Source organism: Orycteropus afer, unplaced genomic scaffold (assembly GCF_000298275.1).
Source record: "Orycteropus afer afer isolate SDZICR_OR568_19922 unplaced genomic scaffold, OryAfe1.0 scaffold00217, whole genome shotgun sequence".
Taxonomy (NCBI): Eukaryota; Metazoa; Chordata; class Mammalia; order Tubulidentata; family Orycteropodidae; genus Orycteropus; species Orycteropus afer.
In genome coordinates, this window is record NW_006921804.1 from 875,687 (window position 1) to 898,307 (window position 22,621).

The following is a 22,621-nucleotide window of genomic DNA, read 5'->3' on the forward strand; positions in this document are numbered from 1 at the left end:
ACAAGCCTTTGGGTTGGTGAAGATGGGGACAGGGCCAGATCCCTTGATGTGATAGAGATGGGGGGGCCTCACCCAGCCTTGGTGCTGACTGAAGACACTGGCCATTTAGTAAGGTCAGTGGTCTTTGGAGAGGCAAAGGCAAGGGATGGGGAGATGCTTGTGTCGTTAGGAAGTAACCACCTTGTCGGTGCCTGGCCTCCAGGTGCTGATCTTAGTAGAGCCAAGGGGAAGGAACAAGGGGTACTGCCTCCCTTACCAATCCTCAATCCTGCTCCTTTCCCCTCCCTGTCAAACACACATACATATCCATTTGCTCTGCTTTGTGCTTGCTCTGTTCTGGGAACACCAGGACAAGTGAGGTTCAGCCCATCAATGCTTCCACCCTGTCTATCGGGACAGCTGAGTTCTAGCCCTCTCAGCGCAGCACCAACCTTCCTGAACATGAAGTACAGGGTCTGAAGGTCTGGGAAGTTAGACCTGAGGTTGCCTGGCTCCCTCTCCTCCAGGTGGACAAGGTGCCCACAGGACTGGGATCCAAACCACAGCCCCAGTGTGGGAAGTGGGAGTGACAGCTGTATGGAGTTAGGGTAGGTGGCTGAGGGGAACTCGAGATAGAGAGGATCCCAGAGAGTCATCATTCCCTCCGAGTCCCAATCCCCTCTCCTGGAACGACGACGGCACCTCAAGAATTAGCAAGAGACACAGTCACAGGATAATAAATATAATTGCTGTGATGGAACGCTGCTTTAGAGAAGCAGGAACATCCTCTGCTCTCAGTCCCCCCAGGCCCCTCCAGCATGCTGAGGGTGAGTTAGATGCTCTATGATCATCCTGGGGGTGCTGGGAGCTAAGGGAGCTGCTGAGGGTAGACCCCAGCATTTCAGCTCCCCACCTCCAGTTCCTGGGCAGGCCCTAGCCCAGGACATCCAGGTAGACTGGAGGTGCCTGGGCCAGGGCTTGCAGCCGGGCATGCACATCCTTGATGCTGTGGCGTTGCTGGGGCTCCCGCTGCCAGCAGCCCCGCATAATGGCGTAGACCTCGGGTGGGCAGGCACGTGGCCGCTCCAGCTCATGGCCTTGTGTGATGCATTCAATCGCCTGGGGATATGAGCCACCGGAAGAGACAGAGAAGAGAGCACACTAGGCTGTGAGCCAGAAAGTGAGACCAGCCCCAAAGCTGCCCCTATCTGGATAAGGCTCCCAGAGCACAACATCTTTGGGCCTCTTGGCTGCTGATAATCAAACTGGACACAGTGAATCTCAAGATTCCTTTCTACTCTGCCAATGAGAAGTGGAAAGGATTAAGGCTAGACACTGGTAAGTTGGGCTGGGGGTAGAATTGTTTTTGGAGGGACTTGAATCAGAACCTAACAAGACTTGCCAGGCAGCATGAAGAAGGGGAAAGGCCAAAATATTTGCCAAACCCGTATGCCTAAGGAGCTCTGGTGGCATAGTGTCTAAGGCATTTGACTGCTAACCAGAAGGCTGGTGGTTCAAACCCACCAGCCACTCCTCTGAAGGAAGGTTGGGCAACCTATTCCCGTAGTGATACTGCCTCAGAAACACAAGGAGGGGTGGCTATGAGTCGGGTCCAACTTGACGGCACATAACAACATATGCCTAGTGTTGCAGGCTGAATGGAGAAGGAGAAGGGACCTCTGCTTCTCAGCTCCAGAGGGAAAAATGAAAGTAGAGAAGGACTGCAGTCGAAGGCCTCGAAAAAATGGCTGCCTCGCATTTTAGGTAACCCTCACTTCCTTCTACACTCTGTGGGTACCACTCTGTGGAAATCCAGCTCCTCAAAAAAAAAAAAAAAAAACCCTGCAGCTGGAAGGATCAAAGTTAGACTCTGGGAGGGACTACTTGGGCAGCTAAGGGATTCAAAGAAAGAAAGACAAGGAGATAGTTGGAGAAGAAGCCTAGAGCCTCTTCCCCCATTCCCCCCACCCCCATTAGAGGACTTGGGTTATGGGCGGCACTAATTTCATTCCTTCTCTCAGTGCTTGAGAAAATTAAAATCTATAACCCTCTCCCCCACCCCACAGCCTCCAGGGAGCAGACTGCATTAGGAGGAGAAATGGAAACTGACAGCTGCGAGCCAAGGAGGGGGTAGGGGGAGCTGCCCTGGGAGACAGAACACCTGGGGTCTGTTCTGGCTGGGTCCAACCAGGAGGGCAGGGGGAGGGGCAGGGCTGTCCTTCTGACAGTCTAACCTCCAGCTCTCTGCTGCAGCATCAGTCCCTCTTGTGCTGCACTTTTCTTCCCAAGCTTCTCCCTTCCCTCCTGACAATGGCTATCAGGTCTATAAAATCAACTGGGGAAGGGAGCCTAGGCTGGCTCCAGCTTTGAAATGCAAATGCTTGGGGACGTCCCCAGGATCAGGACCATAAGCAGAAGCAAGAATAGCAGAGGGAAAGAGAGAAACCCGGCCGGAGTGAAGAAAGCACAGCGTGAGCTTGGAGGGGCTGGAGGCTGGGGTCGGCGCCCCTCGAGGCACCACCGAGATGAACGGCGAAAGGGATCTAAGGGGATCCGAGCTTTCTGGGAAAAGAACCAAAAGCAGTGGGGGCGTGGCTGGTCCCGGAGAACCACCGAGCGGGGCTGACCTCGGTGTTGGAGAGCTGGTACCAGGGCTGCTTGCCGTAAGTGAAGATTTCCCAGAGCACCACGCCGAAGCTCCACACGTCGCTCTCGGTGGTGAATTTGCGGTAGAGAATGCTCTCGGGCGGCATCCAGCGGATGGGCAGCATGGTTCGGCCTCCCACCTGAGGGCGGGCGGCGCCGCGTCACCCCGAGGGGGCGTCCGCCGGCCACTGCCTCTCCAGGCGCAGACCCCGCCCCCGCCCGTCATTAAAAATAAATGGATAGGGGTTTCGGGGCCAGGACTAAGAGGGAAAAAAACAACGGTGCCGTTTCCGTCCGGGATAGCGGAGACAGACCCTCTGCCACCAGGGAAGTTGCGGCGGGGTGGGGGGGGGCAGGGCGTTATAAACCAGAGCCAGAGACCCTCAGGCCCCCCACTGCCTAAGGAAGAGGAAGGCGTGCCCAGCAAGGGCGAGCTCTCGGCAGGGCACGCCGGGATCCAGGGTTCTCCAGTTTGGAGGCTGGGCGGGGAGGAAGGGCGGAAGACCCTTACGCGGTAATAGTCGGTGCTGTAGATGTCCCTGCTCATGCCAAAATCGCCGATCTTGACCACTAGCCCCTGACCCACCAGACAGTTGCGTGTGGCCAGGTCCCGATGCACGAAGTGCAGGCCCGCCAGGTACACCATCCCTGCAGCAACCTGGCTAGCTATGCCTAGCAGCTGCCCCAGGCCCAGAGGTCCTGGAGCCACGTCCTCCCTACCAGCCAGTAGCTTGGCATCAGGTCCGTGGGACCTGTAAAAGTGGGAGGGAGAAGGAGCCTGAGGAAGGGGATCCCAGGGAGCTGAGGTGTAGTGGGGGAGGGGGCCGGGGTGCAGGCAATGAAGGAAGGAAAGACAGGGAGGTTGCTGTCTGGATGGGCTTCTAGCAGGGCTCATAATTGCCACATTTCTGTCCTCCTCTCAGGCAGTCCCCTGAACTCCAACCCCAGTACCCTGGCCCACTGGCCCCTATATCTCTAGCCAATAGACACCTCAGATGCAGTTCTTCCTATGCTGAATTTAGCATCTTCCCCTTAAGGCTGCCTCTGCCTCAATGAGGGGAATCCTCATCCAAGCTCTGAGCTGAACCTTGGGAATCCTCCTTCATCCCTTGTCTCTCTCACTCTACCTTCAATATCCAGCCATACCTGTGGGGCCTGCCTGCCTTCTGAAGGTTTCCAGAATGTCCTCCTCCTCCCCACGGCCCACTTCAGGTCAATCCCTGATCATTCACCTCATTCCCCAAATAGTCCTTCTGAACCTTTGCCTGAGCTGACTGGCCATGTCATTTCCCACTGGCCAACTTCTCCTCGTCCATTTATTTCATTTATCCCAAATAAACTTGTTATGAAATGGGCTGGGCACTTGGAGCTACAACAGAGAGTATGACACAGGTAAACAGGTTACAGTGGAGCACTGGGAGAGGCACCAAAGGGCACTCAGGTGAGGATGGAAGAAGTCAAAGAAGGCTTCCTGGAGGAAGGGATGTCTAAACTAAGACTCAAGCCCTGAGGAGGAAAGGTAGGTAAGCTATTCAAAAGGAGCAGGCATGGGGGTGAGTGATGTGATTTGAGGGAGAGACTCAATGTCAGAGAGGCAGAGAGAACTAGAAGTACAAAGACTCAGAGGCAAGAGGGAATAGATGGTTCCTCCTGGGAGAAGTCTTCCAGATCCATCATCCAGGAGCATTCATGACTCCCTCCACTGATCCCCCTGGTGGTCCTTCCAGCATTTAGAGCAGACTTTCCAAGATTGCTAGTCATGGCCACTTCCCCCACCACCTGAGCCTCTGGCCTGCATCCCCCTGACCCAGCCCTGAATCTGCACTAGGCCTGGTGAGCAAAGAGATGGGTTCCTCTCAGGCCTTTTCTTGACCAGGTTCCTTTGTGCCAATCCAGACTCCACAGCTTGAGCCTCAGATCTGGCCTTGCTCCCTCTTACTCCATACTTTTCATCAGTTCCCCTAATCCACAGGATAAGCTCAGACGCAGGGCTCTCTTCCCCCTGAATTCTGCAGCCCCACTGGGTGAATGACCCTTCACTCCCACAGCAGATGTTTAGGGACCAAATCACAACCATCGACTGGACAGCTACACAGTGTTTTCTTACCCAGCCCCACAGCCCCTTACTCTCCCCCTTTACTGATGGGAAAACTGAGGTCAGAGAGGAAAGCTATGTGGCAAAGGAAACTCATCTGGTAAGTTGTAGAACAAGGACTGGAGGCCAGGCTTCCAGATTCTAAACCCTGGCCCTTCCCTTGGCCTCACATTGCCTCATCCTCACAGGGGCTGACCTTAGGAGAGAAGGGCTCATCAAAGGGAAAGTGTGACATCACAGACAGTTGGGGTTGAGAACAGGGTCTCTGCTTGGGGTGACATCCCCCCTGGGCCATTTACTAGCTGTGTGCCATTGGACAAGTCACTTAACCTCCCTAAGCTGCTTCTGAGAAATGGGCACATTTCTTGAAGTTACTAAAATCAACATACATAAATAAACCTATCAGAGTGGTTCTATGCAAAATCAAAGAAACAGATTATTAACATAAAATTTTTAGTGACTTTCTTTAGGTATAAATTGTCATATATGCTTGGAGACTATGAAAACAAATACATAGTATGTTTACATTAATGTATAAGTACATAAAGCCACAATAAAAATGAGTGGTAAACCCCTTCATATAAATGCCTGAAACATAGAAAGTGCTGAGGAATGTTGGTTGTTATCTAAACTGCCACCTCCTGGAGGCCTGACTTCACCCCAATAAACACGATCTCTCTGCAAAGCCCACCAATCCTTAAATTTTAACTCATGGCCTCTGCTGGTGCGACCTCTCTGACCAATGCCACTCTGTCCCTCTCACTGAGTGTCACACATGCACACATTTCCTCCTCAACCACTCACAGCTCTTTGGGGACAGGAACTGTCCATGCCTGATCCTTCTCCATCCCCCCCCCCTTAGAGTGAAGCCCAGCACCAAGCGGGGGCCATGAGGTTTCCAGGCAAAATCGGCAGATTGGGGATGTGCCTGTGGGGCAGGGATGATGGGGCTGTGACCCAGGGCCCAGGGCTCAAGGCAGGGGTCAGGCACTCATACACACATACCGGAGGAAGCGGTTGAGGTCACCATGCCGCATGTATTCAAAGACCATGAGCAGCGGGCGGCCCTCTGTGCAGACTCCGAAGAAGCGTACAATGTGCTGGTGCTGCAGCATGGTGAGCAGCTCAGCCTCGCGCTGGAAGTCTTGCCGGGCGCTCTCTGACACCTCTTTCAGTGCCTGGACAGTGGGGCAGGGCCAGGACTGGGTGGGTCCAGCTCTCACCCTCCCACATCCAGGGTGGCCCACCCAACCTCTAGCCACTGGTCACCCAGACTCTGGCATCCCAGCCTTAGGCCAGGTACATTGTCCTGGTATACCAGTGCTCCCACGATCTCACCTTGACAGCCACCAGCATCTTGTCCTGGTCAGGCAGCAGGTTGTAGCATTCAGCAAGGAAGACCTTCCCAAAGGCACCCTCACCAAGCTCCCACTTAAGCACGATGTCCTTGCGCTTTATGTGGTGAACACCTGGGGAAAGGGTTGCAGGACCAGATGGAAGCCTTGGTCTCGGGATGAATGGAGTAGGGGAAAGGGCAGGATTGCCTAGCAGGGCCATGCATTGCATACTGGCATTCTAGCCAAGGGAGTGGATAGGGATGAAATTCAGCCTCCATTCCCTCACTAAGCCCTATGCCCTGTTGGAGAGGACATGATATGGGCTAGCTGTGGCCCAGAAGTCAAGCTGGTCTCAGCCTGAGGAGGATGTACTGGGAAAAATGGAGGGGTTATTGTTCAAGCCCAGGGTGGACAACGGCTATAGCACAGAGGCTTCTCCATATTCATACACCTATGCACACATACACATATACACATACATGCATGACATGTACACATGCATGCACACCCACATAACCCCCACATGTATGCACACACAGGGGCTCACGCCACCCTTGACCCAGCACAGCCCCTCACAGGCATCACTGAAGTATTGTGGGTTCTCGATGATGTGGCCTTGAAGCCCACAGCCTTTGCCCTCAGTGGGGGACAGGGAGCTGCCACCCAATGTCATGAAATGCAGGGACATGGCCAGCCCGTCCTCTGGAGCCAGCACAGCAGGACCTAAGGAGGAGACACAGCCATGCTCATGGTCACAGCCCAGGCATACATCCTGGCCCCTGCCCACCTTAGAAGGTGACAGACCATGGCAGGCAACCCCCACCTCATAGCTTGCAGGGGAGGAAAAGAGGAGCTAGAAAGCAAGACAGCAGCCAGGGGGAAGGGAAGGCACTATGGCCTCTCTCTGCCTGGCTCCTGTCCAACCCCAGGCCCCACAGGCACCAAAGAACTCCCCCACTGGCCCCCTCCCCGCAGAACCCAGACCTCCTAGACTCACTTAGTGTTTGACTACAATCCAGCCACAAATTAGCAGCTGCTACCTCTGAAACTGCCCCTAGCACCAGCCCCGACACACACACACACACACACACACACAAGGCCCACAGCCAGGACCCGTATAGACCCCAGACATACTCACGCACCCTAGAACTCCACGTGTGCACAGCCAGCCCCACCAAACAGAGAACACAGTCAGGAAGAACCAGAAGGAAACTAAGCCCCTTACAGACAGACGGCCCCTCAGTAGCCCCCCACTCACGGTTGATTCCAAACTTGTTTCTCCGTCCACATTTGTTGAGCACAAGGAGAAGTGTAGAAAGGAAGAGGCAGGCAAAGACAGCCAGGCCCACGGCCACTGAGACCTGGGAGTGCAGGTGATTAGAGCCAAGGGCTCCCTGTACTCTCAGAGCTCCTCCGTAGCAAACTGTTTCTCCATCCCACACAGGAGCCCAAAGCCAGGCCTGCAGACCTGCCTTCCTCCCCTGGGGACCTGGCCGTGGCTGTGAGGGTGGCTGACAGAGCTCAGGCCAGGTGGTGATGCCCTCCGTGTTCTGACCACAAACAACATGCAGGTGAGACTCTAGCCTGTAAGCCTGGCCACCCAAATCCCAGGTCCTGCACAGGATTCGACTTCCCAAGCTCACCCCAAAAGGTGCTTCATCCTTCTCCACCGGGTCTCTTGATGTGCTGTTTGTGTCTGCAGAGACAAAGGCCGTAAGTGTGGGGGCTTGGCACACACTGTGCCTCCTCCAACAACTGTCCAGCCCCAGCCCCAGCTGACCCCTCAGAAGTCAGGTCAGGTCTAGCCTCTGTCCCAGCCACATAGAAGCTACCCTCTAGCCAGTGCTACTCACCCACTGGCGAGAAGGAGACTGCAGCAGGAAGGAGGAGAGAAAGCAGTCAGATGGGGGAGGGGAGCAGCGAGTCCCTTGCCCCTGGGGCTCATCCCTTCTTGGGGTAGGATGGGATTGGGAGGTGGGAGCTCTGGACCTCAAGGGAAAAGACACACTGGCCCTTTTCCATCTGGGCCCTGGATGCCTTGGTGTGGGACTCTCTCTTCAGCCAGCCCAAGAGAATGGAATAGCTCAGGGCTTCAAGAGTCCTCAGGTTTGGGGGAAGGGGCATGAAAGCCAGCACAGAGCCAGCCACCAAAAATTCTGGCTCCTTCAGACACCAGAACTCCAGGCTCCTTTGTGTCCAGGACCAGGCATCCCAACTTCTGGGGAAGGGTAACAGGAGGAAGGGGGCCAAGCCTCCCTGGATGCCTGGATATGTTCCCCAGTGTGGAACCTAGGGAGTGGGGGCAGAGTTTAGGGTGGCCCTCGCACCGGGGATGGGATCCTCAGGGTTGAACTCAAAAGGGTTGTCCATGAAGGCAGCCATGATGGAGTCAGCCGCCCGGCCAGAGGGGTTGGTGGCCAGCAGTGTGTAGTTGCCGTTGTTGACATGGGTGGGCTGGTTGAGGCGCAGGCAGCCATGCCGCACAGTCTCGTTGGCCGCTGGCTCCAGGAACTCAGTGAAGATGAAGCTGGTCTCATTGAGCACAGAGCCGTTGAAGAGCCAGCGCAGAGAGGGTGCCGGCTGCCCGTCCACCGAGAAGGGGATGCACCAGTGGTGCAGCTCCACCGCTGAGTGCAGTTGCACGCTAGCCGGGACTGTGGGCCCAAGAGAGCAATAGCGAGAAGTCAGGGGACAGCTGGAGTACCAAGGCCAGGGCCACAGGGTAAAGCAAGAAATCAGGGGTGCACCTGGAGAAATTGGTCAGCGGGCCCTAAGACATTGGCAAGGAGAGACATTTTATTTATTATTTATTTTTTTATTGTGCTTTAGGTGAGGAGAGATATTTTTTTAAAAAGTTGATGTTGTTATGTGCCAACGAGTCAGACCCGACTCATAGTGACCCCTCCTTGGGTTGCCAAGGCAGTATCACTACGGAAGTAGATTGCCCAACCTTCCTTCTGAGGAGTGGCTAGTGGGTTTGAACTGCCAGCCTTCTGGTTAGCAGTCAAATGCCTTAGGCACTATGCTACCAGAGCTTGATAGTAAATCTTAAAGAAACCAGGCAGCAGGCCTATAATATTCAGAGGCTTAAAGAACTTAAGTGGCAGGCCTAAAACAAATAATGTAACAGGTCTAGAAAATGAAGTACTTAGTCATGGAAATTAAACATTGATATCTTTTAGATAAGAGATCCAGAAAATCAAGTGTAACCAAGCTCAAGAAGATGGGGTAGGGGACCTAAAACTCAAACAAACAAAAATTTACAGGTAAAAAAAGCTTTTTGGAAAAGGTTTGAAATAGGTCCAAACTAGGAGGTTAAAAAAAAAAAAAATCTCGATAATAGGAAAAACAAACAAACTCATTACCATTCAGTTGATTCCAACTCATAGCGACCCCCATTGGCTTTCCAAGGCTGTAAATCTTTACAAAAGTAGACTGTCCATCTTTCTTCCGCAAAACAGCTGGTAAGTTTGAACTGCCAACCTTCTGGTTAGCAGTCAAATGCCTTAACCACTACAGCACAAGAGCTTCATATATATTGTTGTTGTTATGTGCCATCGAGTCAGCCCCAACTCATAGCGACCCCTCCTTGGGTTGCCGAGGCAGTATCACTACGGAAGTAGATTGCCCAGTCTTCCTTCCAAGGAGTGGCTGGTGGGTTTGAACCGCCAGCCTTCTGGTTAGCAGTCAAATGCCTTGACCACTTTGCCACCAGAGCTCCTGCACACATACAGACACACACACACACACTTTATACTCGAATCCCATCCAGTATTCATATAATGGAATACTATTCAGTGGTGAATTAAATGAACCACAGCTACTCCCATCAACATGGATGAATCTTAAAACCATAATATTGAGTGCCGCTTCAGCAACATATATACTAACATTGTGAATGATACAGAGAAGATTTCCATTGCTCCTCCCCAAGAATGGGAGCTCTGGTGGTATAGTGCCTAAGGCATGTGACTGCTAACCAGAAGGCTGGTGGTTCAAACCCACCCACCACTCCTTGGAAGGAAGATGGGGCAATCTACTTCTGTAGAGATATTGCCTCAAAAACTCAAGGATGGCTTGCTATGAGTTTGAAATGACTCGACAGCCATGAGTTTTACACAAGAATGACACGCAAATTCATGAAGCATTCCATATTTGAAAAATAATGAAAGAAAATAAAAGTAAATGAAGAAGTAAAATATTTTTTAAAAGAATTTAAAACGTAATATTGAGCAAAAAAAAACTAGACACAAAATGATACATACAGTATGAATCCATTTATCTAATGTACAGAAAGGTAAAATTAAATTATAGTGGTAGGGAACCATATATGTATAGAATTATTTTTAAAAGCAAGGAAAATATCACAAAAGTCAGGATGGGGGTGGAGGAGAGGGATGGGGTGTGAGTGGTCAGGGGCAAGGGGGATTGTCTGAAATACTGGTAATAATTATTGTTTAAAGAATATGGGCTTTATGCACATTTCCATATGCTTTATATTTCACAATAAAAGAAAAAAGATTATATGAAGGAGAGGATTTAATATTATTTGTTGACTGACCTAGAAAAATTAGGCTGCAAGCCTAAAGAGGAATTTGGGAGGAGAATTTCCTTTTTGAAAACTAGGATCAGGGCAAAGGGCCTAAGGAGGAGCTGTATGAAGAAGTACTGCAGGGGCAGTGAGAATGGCCAGGCAGCTGGTGCTCAGGGCCTCAGGTAGCAAGGCTTGGGCAGGGGGCCAGAAAGAAATCCATCTCCACCCCTCTGGCCTTGACGAGCCCCCAGAACTTCCCCCGAAGGATCAGGTTTTCATGGGAATCTGGAAACAGCTGGGAGGGAGCAGCTGTGGAGACATACCCCACCCCTTTCCTCTAGCCCCCTACCCTCACATCCTCTTTTCAGGGACGGAGGGATGTGTAGGGTGGATGGGTGCTGGGGCAGTCATGGGAGACTCACAGGAGACATTGACCTGGACAGAGACCTCGGCCCGGCCCACATCATTCTCAGCCCAGCACGTCACATTCTTCCTGTTGAGGTCACTGGTGACATTGATCAAGGTCAGCCCCAGGGACGGCAGACCTCCAAATTGCTGGGTCAGGGAAGAGAGGAAGAAGTCAAGGAGAGTTTCAGCCACCTTGGGGCTGGAGTCAGGGGGCTGGAGCAGATGTCTTTGGGGAGCCCCTTTAGCTCCAGATGGAAAGGAGAGCAGGGCACGGGGGGGGGGGGGGGGGAAGACGTCTGCAGGAGCGAATATAGCAGAAAATGGTCCTCTTTCTGTAGAGTTTAGTTGTAGACTAACTCCTGAATCTTTTATTTAATGATCTGAAAAATCTACAGCATAACCAATAACCTCTAAATAGGTACAAAGTAAAACAAAAACCACCCATCTGAGCAACTGAGTGTTGTTGTTGTTATGTGCCGTTGAGTCAGCCTTGACTCATAGTGACCCCTCCTTGGGTTTCCCAGGCAGTATCACTACGGAAGTAGGATTGCCCAACCTTCCTTCCGAGGAGTGGCTGGTGGGTTTGAACCGCCAGCCTTCTGGTTAGCAGTCAAGTGCTTTAGCCAATATGCTACCAGAGCAACTGAGTAGATGTCACAAATCCCAAGTACCAAATTCATACACAGCTCATTGGAGAACCGTCTAGGCCCTCACTACCTATTTATTCTTGTTTACACACAGTTCTAACGAACTTAGTCCCAGCCCAAGGAAGAGCAGAAACAAAGAGATGGCTCTGATACAGTGCAGCAGTTAGAAGCAGAGAAGCTGCACTTCCCCCTTTTTGCAGATGAAGACAGTGAGTAAGGTTAGAGAGGTGAAGTGACTTGATTCTGAATCATCATCAAAAGATTGGCTATGTGTAACAGTTATATGTAAGGCATTTCTTAATCTTGCTGAACCATGGTTTTCTTGTTGTGTAAGCTGAGGAGGTGGACATTTTAGATCTTTTGACATTTGAGAAAGCTGTTTCCATAAAACAGCAAAAATAAATGAAGTGGTGCACAGAGCTCATTTATCTGGAAATTTCCTGTATGTGGAATTCCTTTAATAAATGCCAGAGGTGGTAAGGATTCCCTGGGTTTCCACTGGAATACATGAGTTCATAGATTACAGAAGAGCTTTCCAACCTCTTGAGCAAGTTCTGGGTTCCAGCCCAATGGTGGGCTCATCACTTCCCTTGAGGGGAAGCCATGGTCTGTCCTTTGCTCCTCTTAACTGTCCTTCCTCCAAATCTCCCTGGGGCCTGGTGTCCCAATAATTCCTTCCCTTGAGCTTCTCTGACACTCCTCACTCTCCTAACTGAGGGTTATCAACCTTCCTTCCCCTCCATTTAACCCAGTTCCAAACCCACTACCACTGAGTTGATTCTGACTCATAGTGACACTTTGGGACAGAGTAGAACTGCCCCATAGGGTTTCCAAGGCTATAAATCTTTACAGAAGCAGGCTGCCTGCCTCATCTTTCTCCCGTGGAGCAGCTGGTGGGTTCAAACCACCAACCTTCTGATTAGCAGTCAAATGCTTTGACCACTTTGCCACCAGAGCTCCTTTAGCTCAGTTAGGGTACGACTTTTATAAGTTTCTTGAAAACACAGATGGTAGCAAACATGCCCAAAACAGAAAAGCAAACACCTGAAATTTCTCCAAATAGGTAATTGATCTTTCCACAGGTCTTTCCACAGATGGGAATAGCCAGCTCCTTTCCCCAGCCTGGTCCCATTTCTGTTACTAGCCCCAGGAAGCTTTGATCTCTAGAGGGAGAGGGACCACTCAGTGACTCAGTGGCCAAGGCTCCCTCTACATGTCTGGATTCTAAATGGTTTTTCCATTGGACCCTCACCCATCCTTGCTCAAGGCTCCAATGGTTTCCTTCAAAGTAGTTCCATGGGCCTCCAGCAACTCTGATTGTTGACTCCTCTCCTAAAGTGAGGGCTTTCAAACTGAGCAACACACCCTCAGTCCACTGGCTCAGCTCCCCCCAGGACCCTGTGTATCTACCCTTGCTGCCCAGTCAGGGCCAGCTTTTGGGGCGGATACAGCCCATTGTCAGCCCCTGCTGACCTTATCATCAAGGTCTCCCAAGTCTTAGCTACAGCTACTTCCAGCTGCCCATCACCAGCCTGAGAACCAAGGGCAAGGTCTGGGCAGGTGCCCAGAGACATGTCTGGATAACAGAGATAGAGGCCAGAGAATGTCCAGAGGCAGGCAGGACATCAGAAGGCCATCATGTCCACCTCCTCAGCTTACAGATAAGAAAACCAAAGTGCAGGCAGATCAAGGGATTTTTTCCAAAAGTCACTCAGAATTAATTAGTGAGATAGCTGGAACCAGAGCCTGTGCCTTGTCGTTCATCACACAATCAAGAGGATGCTACTTCCAGAATCTCCAGAAAGGATATGAAAGGTCCCCAAGAACTCCCCCAGGTGCAGGAGCACAGACATTGCATGACTTCTGACCCCAGCCAGGTCTCAGTTTCCTGATCTAGAAAAGGGCTGGATGGGAGGCATGGTCTGTTGGGTCCCTCTCATATGATGGGAGGACTCTATGATTCTCTCTCTCTTGCAGCCAGCATCTGTTTCCCAGCAAAGGGAGCTAAGTCCTGGTGGGCCTGTGGAGCGTTCAGGTCCTGGATGGGCCAATACCTACTGGTGTATGTGCCATGGGCTGTCCCACAGCTTGAGCCTGAGCCCTGTGAGTCTACACCATCTCTGCCCACCCCGACTCTCTGTACCTTATTCATTATCTCTCTTTCCTCATCTTTGTCCCTCCAAGCCTCTCAGAAGTGAGGGGTTCCTCACCATCACTGTGGTTGACTCCTCGAGCTCCGTGAAGATCCAGCCGGCCTGCTCCACTTCCTGGCCCTCCACCTGGCACTGCAGCAACACGCTGTCCCCCACATTCACCGAAGCATTGGGCATCTGGACCTTCAGCATGGGCACACCTGGCCATCCAGGATGCCCAAGGGGTATGAGAGCTGGGAGTGGCTTCAGACCCTCGTACCAGGCAATGATCCTTCTCCCACCCTCCTCAGTGACCCTGAGTCCAGGCAATTTTCATCTCTTTTCCTTGCCACTGCTGTTGAGTCAAATCTGACTCATAGCAACCCTATAGGACAGGGTAGAACTGCCCCATAGGGTTTCCAAGGCTGTAATCTTCACAGAAGCAGACTGTCTCATCTTTCTCCTGCAGAGCAGCTGGTGAGTTCAGATCACTGACCTCTCGATTAAACTTCAGGCTTAACCACTGCACCACCAGGGCTCCTGTCAGCTACCCCAGCCCCAGCCAATTCCCTGTTCCCCAGTTCCCCCTCAGTGCTTCCTTCTAAAATCTTGCTCAGTGCCCATCAGCCCTGGGTAATGCCCTCTCCCCCAAGTAGGCTTTGTTTCCCAGCCCCCCTAGCACCACTCCCAGTACCTACCACAGCTGGTGTTGGGCATGAGTGCAAGGGGCCCCTGCCCGAGACACTGCAGCTTCTGCTCCTGTACTCCGCCCAGTCCTTCCTCCTCCCAGTGCTGCAGCCAGCGAATGGCACAGGAACAGTGCAGAGGGTTCCCTGACAGGACCCTGGTGGGGATGGAGGACACCAAAAGAGTCAGGGAAGGGACAGGTGCTGGGCCTGAGGAGCCACAGGGAATAAAATGACTACTGTAAGAGGGAGTGCAGTTAGACTACAGAGAGGAATGTCTAGAGGTGAAGGAGTGAGGACACAGCATAAAAGATCCCACTCTTGGACCCCAGTAGCAAGATGGATGTGACTAAAAGAGATAGAATGCAATGGGATTTACTCAGCCATAAAGAGAAATGAAGACCTGATACATGCTATAACACAGATGAACCTTGAAAACATTATGCTGAGTAAAATAAGCCAATCACAAAAAGGCAAATATTGTTATAATCCCACTTACATGAAGTAGGCAAATGTAGAGAGACCAAAGCTTATTAATGGTTACCAGGGGTGGAAACCAAACCAAACCAAACTCACTGCCATTGGGTTGATTCCAACTCATAGCGACCCCCACTGGGTTTCCAAGGCTTAAATCTTTATGGAAGCAGATTGCCCCTTCTTTCTTCCATGGAGTGGCTGGTGAGTTTGAACTGCTGAACTTCTGGTTAGCAGCCAAATGCCTTAACCACTACACCACCAGAGCTCCTTACCAGAGGTAGGAGGGAGAGGAAAAAGGGGAGTCACTGCTTAGAGGACACTGAGTTTCTGCTAATGGTGGTGAATAATTGGGAAAAGGATGGTAGTAATGTTTGCACCACATGATGAATGAACATAATCAATGTCACTGAATTGTCCATGTAAAAGTTGTTGAGCTGGCAAATGTCTGGTTATATATATTTTTATCACAAAATAAAAGATAGAATTTAAAAGGTAAAAAACAGCTGGCTGTGGGTGCATGGATTTCCCTTACCCCTGATTCCCCAGGATGACAAGCCAGGTGAGCGCTCTGAGTGTGGAAATGAAGAAGGACCTCTGCCTCCAGGAGTGACCCACAGGTCATAAGTGCCCACCACATACACAAGGACCACTACTGCCCACCCACCGATGAGGACAGTGCAGCAGAGACATGGGCGATGGCCCCCTGTACACTTGCAGGGGTCCTGTGGTCCCTCAGCACAGGCTCAGAGAATGGTGCCAGCCTCTAGGCCCCATGCACACTGAACCAGTCATCCAGGCCAGCCTCCCCCCACGAGTGGTCCTGCAACCTCTGTTTTGATAGCGGGTTCACAAGCAAGCAAGGTCTCAGCTCACAGCCAAACACGCAGACCCCAAAGAAACAGCCCCACCCCCAAGTCCCATACATAATGACGTGCCATCACGCAGAGACAAGTGCATGGGGTGCACACACACACACACACATACACACTTGCTGCTCTTGCCCCTGGAAGCCACCACACTCACAGTTCCTGTAATGAGAGGCCCTGGACGGTTTTCCAGGAGAGAGACTCCAAAGCATTAAAAGAGAGATTCCTGCAGGAGTGGAGACAGAGACCCCCGTCAGAGACCCGACCTTGCTCTGACCCAATGTGAGGGAGGGGAGTAGCTGGGGAGGAAGTTGACATCTGGCTCCCCCTCCCCAACCTTGACTAGAACAAGCCCAGGGAGGCAGCAGGCCATTCCCCTCCCTGGGACAACAAGGGTTAACCCCACTTAACCCCCTCCCCAGACCCCAGGGAGAAGGATCTGAGGGAACAGCCGCTCCCCTTCTCCACCCCTCCAGGCCCCAGCTGGCAAAGTGCTGAGGCCACAGCTGAGGGAGGGGGCTCCATCTGTGCTCCCCTCTCCATAGAGCCCCAGACAGGGCCAGAGGAGGAGGAGGGGAGGACTGATGCTCACACACTCCCTTGCCCCCAGCCAGACATATGACAAGGATCTCAAAGCACTTCCTAAGGTCTGTCCCCTGCTTCCTCCTTCCAGTCTTCCTCAGGGACTATGGAAAGTCAAGGTTGAAGGGACCCCAGGTCTCCTAGACCACTAGCTGTAGAGATGGAGAATGTAAGCCTTCGGGGGGGGGGGGCTGGCTCAGGCCACACTAGAAACTGGTTTTAGGAGCCACCACTGACCCCCATGCTCTGTGTCCTGTGCCAGGCTGTGCCTCTTGAGAACTTCTGCCCCTGAAAGCCTGACCTGACCTCACCCCATGACTAGCCATCATCTACTTTGGGGGGCTGGTTTGGAGAGACACTACCACATAGGGACCAGAAAGAGCCCCCACTTTACAGCCAGATAGCTGGTTGTGAGTTCTGACCTGCCACTTACAGCTGTGTGATCTCAGCCTAGGGACTTAACTTCTCTGGTCCTCAGAATCCTTATCTACAAAGTGGGGTGACACTCTGTCTCTCACCAGGTTGTGAGGATGCAGTGGCGTAAGGATCGGGAAGTGTCATTGAGTACAGTGCCCAGCATCACCCCATGAATGAGAGGCACCCATGACCCTTCCCATCTCTCCATCTGTCCATAGAGGGGTGGTACTGAGCTCCTGCCCTCAGAAGGACAGGGAGGGCTGCTAGGGTATTTCTTTTGGGACTCTCTCTTGCCCTCTGTTCTCTACAGAAAGGATAGCTGTGACTCCCAGGAATGGGGAAGGCAAGTGGGAGACCTGACATCCCAGCTCCCAGGCTATATATCCCAGGGCCCAGGTGGATGCCTCTCCACCAGAGAGGGTGTTAGGGATGAGATGGAGCTCCAGCCAGAAGCCAAGAGTTCTGCTCCCAGTCCTTGCTCCCTTTGTACTGATGTGTGTCAGAACCCAGGAAGGAAGATGGAGCGGGCAACTATGAGAATTTTCCCTATAGCATGAAGCATGGAAGTTAGACAGCAAGAAGGACCTTCTAGCTGGCACGGGTGGGAGCTGGGAGTATTGCCATCCCTGGAGTAAATGAGAAAGCAGGAGTCCCAGGAGAATGGGTGAGTCGCCTTCCCGGGCCAGGCTGGGGCCTTCCTCAGAACAGTTCCCTGGGGAGGTCAAAGCCCATTAATGGCCCAAGTCTGGGTGTCCTCCCACCCTTCCACCCAGCCCTGGCCACTCACAAGCGACTGAGCCGAGGAGTGAAATAGAAGGCATCTGGCGCCACGAAATGGAGACCGCTGTTCACAATGGTGCTGGGGAGGAGTGCAGGAGGGTCAGCCCCCAGGTCCTCAGCCACCCTGGCCCTCTGCCCATCCTACTTCCCCAGTCCCCAGTGCTCAGCCCTATACCCCTCCCCACACCCTCCTAGTTCCCTCAGCTACCCTGGACCACTCCAATTACTGACTTCTCTGACTGCCCCCACCCCCTCAGTCTTCAGCCTCCAGGCCTCTAAGATCCTAGAACCTTCCTTGACCCTCTGGTGTCCCAGTCCCTATGGGGCTGAGCCCCACATTGCTTAGTCCCCAGCCCCCTCACAGATTTCTCAGCTCCCCCAGGCCCCTCAGGTCACTGAGCTCCAGACGTTGCAGCTGCTGGTTCTCGATGTAGCTGTGGGGACAGGAAATGGGAGTCACAGGGGGCCAAGCCCACCCACATCCCTCCCTCACTATCATACATGCATGTGTATGTATGTGTGTATGACTCATACACACATGCACACACTTGTACCCATTCACATACAGACCTGCTCACATATATGGCATTGCATGTATGTATACTCACAGGTGCATTCATGTATCAGTGACACATCTCCTCACATACATGCACATGTGTGTGCAGGAACTCTCTCACACACACGTAGACATTCACACACATTCACAAAAATAGACATACACATATGCACAAAATATACTTTCTCATATACATTCAGCTATGCACATGTGCATGCATGAACACACGCATACACATGCACATACACCTTCACATATGAACACATATGCACATATCTCTCACGTGCACAGATACACATATGCATATACACACGTTCATACACACAAAAACACACACAAGTCTATTCTGAGCTGGATGTTCTGCTTGGACACCTGGGTCCTCTCCTGCTCATGCTCAGTAGTGGGGAGGGGGGTTTTCCTGAAACATTTGCTTCCACAAAAGGCCTAGGCTCATCACTACCGATGCCACACCCAGCACAGAGGAAGCCCTGTGGTCATGCAAATATGTGTTCCCCAACACACTCAAAGACTCTGAGCCCTCCCCACACCCAGGCAACAATCCCAACCTCCCCCACTACTTTCAGCAGAGCAGGTAAGGGCCATAGAGGATGTCAGTCAGAGACCCCCTGACTACTCCCTGCCCCAGAAGGCACCCAGGATGCACAAGGAAGGAAGAGAAGGGCTATAGGAGAATGGAGTCAGAAACTGTGTGAGTGTGTGTGTGTGTGTGTTAGGGGTGGGGATAAGAGCAGAGACTGGCTGACTTACACTGTGAGAGAGAGAAGGGAAGGCACAATGCAGGGTGGAGGGTGGTGCGAAAATAATAATAATAGAGAGAGGGAGAGAGCAAACAGAGACACTAAGAAAAAGAAATGACAGATTAAAAAAAAAAGAAATGACAGGAAGAGAGAGACAGGCAAGGAGAGGAGAAAGACAGATAAGGAAAGGGAGACAGAGAGACAGCTAGATAAGAACAGAGAGCCAGGGAATGCAAGATTGGGAAGGAAGTAAGCACTGGTATGTGGGGATGGGGGTAACTGCAGTCCAGGCCCTACCCAGCTTCTGGACCTGGCTTGCCAGGGAGTTCCTGAGAACTCCAGCTGCCCTGCAAGGGCATGTAGATGTGCCCCCCCCATGCCTGACTCACTGCCTGGCCTGTCCTCATAACCTGCCCCTCTACTCTGTTCCTTCCCCTAACTTAGGGAGACCCCAGGATCAGCTTGAGTGACTTCTCCCTCCCTCCCTACTTCCCAGGCTTGGGACAGCCAGATATCAGGTCCTCAATGTCTAGAGCATTAGGCAGTAGCCTCCAGGTGGTCATGGTGAGAGAGGGCAGGTCCCCACCATGCCCCTCACCTTAGATGGAGTATAGAGCTTACAGGGGCCCAGGGAGGGGGTGAGAACGCAGTGGTCAGGCGTGTGTGAGCTGTCAGGCAGTGTGCTCAAAGCTGCCTCATTCGTTTGGATTCATAATCAATCTGTCTATTCGAGTCCATTATCTCCTTGTTAGCTCTGCGGGTGAGGGAGGGTGAGGGAAAAGGGAGGGGACCCCCCGGCAGGCAGAGGCAGTGGGTTAGGCTGCTGCCCCACCCAAGAAGACAGCTCATCACCCCTAGTCCTCAATCCTGCCTTGTCTACCCCTCCAACACCCCCTCCAGGGTTGGACCTACCTGGGACTTGAAAGGGAATTGGGAGATGGGAGCACTAATTGGGAGCACTCCAGAGCCTGGGCCCCAGTTTGAAGGCCCAGAGCGATGAGCGAACTGCATAGGGGCAGCCTAGACCCCATGCCCCCTCTCGCCATGCAGGGATCTAGGCCCAGACTCAGACGAGGCCATCTCCTCTTCTCCTAGTCTCCCTAGGGCCATTAGAGAGAGATATTGAGTACCTTCCCGTTAATTACTGCAAGATACTCGAGTATCTCAGTGCCAATTACTGCAGGCTGCTCAAGTAACTTCCAGTGATGGTCCCTGCTTCGGGTGCCTTCCAGCCAGTACAAGAGGAGGATTTTCCTGCAGTTCCTCTCATCTTCTGGAGGTCTTGCTGGCCCTTCCAACCACATAGAATACTCAAGTATTTCCCAGCCATTACCAGGTGATGCTTGAGTACCTCTAAGCCAATTATTACAGAACACTCCCATAGGCTTCACCAACTGCTAAAAAGTACTTGAGTATTTTGTAAGCAATTTGTGCAGGATGTTAGAATACTGCAGAATGCTGGAGATTCCTCCCAGCTTTGAACCTCTGACTGCAAGACAGTCTCTCAGCAAGGGCCCTGACTCCTAGCCCCAACTAGAGAGACAAGAGTGGACAGGGAGATGGGGGTGTGAAGAGAGGATCTCACTTCCCCAATCTAAATCCAGAGTTCACGACGATAAGGGTCCTGGGAAGGCGGGGTGGCCTGGAAATGGGGAGAGAGCTCAACACCTCGCCATGACCCCTCACCACCTCCCACAAATTGCAGGTCAATTTCCAGTTCCAGAGGAGAGGCTGACATTGCCTGGTCATGACAAGGAAAGGGGTGGAAAAAGCAAAGGGCAGTAAGGGTGTATAACTGCGTCTTCTGCCGCTGACCACCCCCATTCCGTGGGGCAGAGCTTGGGCTCCTGGCTAGGCTCCAAAAAGCTGTTTCCAGACGGCTGGGCTCCTCAAACGTGGCCCGAGGAGAGTCCCTTCCTCCTCCCAGAAGCCGCCGCCTCAGCAACCCGGAGCCCTAGGCGACATCTGAGCAGTGACCAAGGGGCCTGCAGGGACAGTGGCGGCAGCGGAGGAACAGCGGGGCTCTGCCCAGGGCTGGGCTGTACCAGCCTCCTGCCTCGCCCGCTCTACCTGGCCCAGCAAGCAGGCAGCGTGTCCGCGCCCTCGAGGCATGGGTACGCCCTACTGACCCCGCGCCCCTCACCCGCCGGACACTCACAGCTCTGTCAGGTTCCCGGCGCCCCGCAGGTAGCGAAGGCTATTCAGGGCTCCAGGCTGGGTGCATCGCAGCCCCGAGGGGCCGTGGGAGCAGCAGGCTTCAGGGCAGGATGCGGCGCCCGCAGATGCCAGCATCAGCCAGGCCAGCAGGCTGCCCAGCCCCGTGGCCCGGTGGTACCGGCCGAGATGCCCGCACCGTTTGTTTTGCAGCATCGCGGCGCCCGCTTAGCCCTGGCCGGGCCGCCGTCAGTGCGCTTGCAGCTGCCGCTGCCGGGCCTCTCCCGACATGTGCGCGGGGCGGTGTTAAAAACCCAACCAAAGATAAAGGGCGGGACCAGCGGCTCGGCCCGCCTCCTCTGGCTCCTGCCCCACCTCCTCCTCTCCTATGCCCCCAACTCTGCCCCTTGGCCTAGAAGGCCCCCAGCGTCGGCTTCTTCCTCATGATCCCCTGGCTCCCAGAGACGTCTGCTGAGGGTAGGGGAACTGGGAAGTTAATAGATTCTTTCTCACAACCTAACTTAACTCAATTTTTAAATTTGGGGAGAGGGGAGGGGAGATTAGTGAGTTGGGGAAAGGTTGCCGCCCAGGTCATCCTGGCCAGTCCCCAGCCTCAGAGCTCCCTCAGGGCGCGCGTGCTGGAGGGGGTGTGCATGTCACTTGGGGGTAAATTAGATGCAACATGCTCTAAGCCCTAGGGATAAAAGGGAGGGGACCCCAAAAGGACCAAATGCCGGGACTGAAGAAGGAAAACAGATGACATAGAAAAAGGGAAAGCGTGCTCCCCTCCCCCCAAAAAATGAAAAAACACAGAAGGGGGAGACCAGGAGGAGAGACCCCGCCCTTCCAGGAGAAGCCACAGGGTGGCGACAGAGGCCGGAGCGCAAAGGTCTGAGCTTCAGGCAGAGTAGGGGGTCGCTGCCTACAACCCCCACCGCGTTGTGCCTTCTGACCCTGACCCGCCAGCGCTGGCCCCCAGGTCCAGCAGGGCTAGGCCGAGCAGGGCTGGCATCGATCGCCGTCCTGACAAGAGCATCGATTTCTGCGAGGAGAAATTAATAGATCTTCTCTGAGCTCCTCGGACGCGGGAGTCGTCCGCGGGTGAAGCTGGGAATTCCTGGACCCTAGAAGGCCTCGCACCCGGAAAGCCCCGGGATCCCCAGCACCCAAAGCGCTAGAGGACAGATACTGTCCCACCCACCCGCGGGCCTTTGCGGCTGCAAGAGCCCGCCCCGTCTCGGGGGGGGGGGCGCGGAAAGGCTTTGGAGGAGGGCTCTTGGAGGCAGGGGACAGCCAGGGGCCCCAGTGCGCCGGCAGAGTTAGTCTTCCGAGAGGTGCACAGTTCTTTCTGCCAGGGCTCCAGCACGGACCGTACCCCAAGTCCCAGCGACCGAGACTGACTGACGGACTGACCAAGCAGCGTGAGTTTAGAAGGATGACCAGACAAAAGCGGAGCCCCACACGGTGATTGCCCTCCCTCGCGGATCTTAGCCAAAACCAGGACCTTGGCCCCTAGCGAGGCTCGCGCTAAAGGGGCCCCAAAGCGGACTGGGCGGTCTCCTGGGAG

General features: G+C 53.2%; 1 protein-coding gene across 1 annotated transcript; it reads right to left on the reverse strand.

Moving 5' to 3' along the window:
• Positions 1 to 912: 912 nt before the first annotated feature.
• On the reverse strand, positions 913 to 21,270 carry NTRK1 (neurotrophic receptor tyrosine kinase 1). The gene is made up of 17 exons (XM_007948418.2): positions 21,059 to 21,270; positions 17,949 to 18,020; positions 17,594 to 17,665; positions 15,965 to 16,033; positions 14,477 to 14,622; positions 13,857 to 13,999; positions 11,014 to 11,146; positions 8,385 to 8,711; positions 7,911 to 7,928; positions 7,701 to 7,753; positions 7,316 to 7,418; positions 6,634 to 6,780; positions 6,059 to 6,189; positions 5,726 to 5,898; positions 3,137 to 3,377; positions 2,607 to 2,765; positions 913 to 1,098 (listed from the first exon to the last, which is right to left on the reverse strand). The coding sequence occupies exons 1-17, from the start codon at positions 21,268 to 21,270 to the stop codon at positions 913 to 915; spliced, it is 2,385 nt and encodes a 794-aa protein (XP_007946609.1).
• Between the last annotated feature and the right edge of the window lie 1,351 nt (positions 21,271 to 22,621).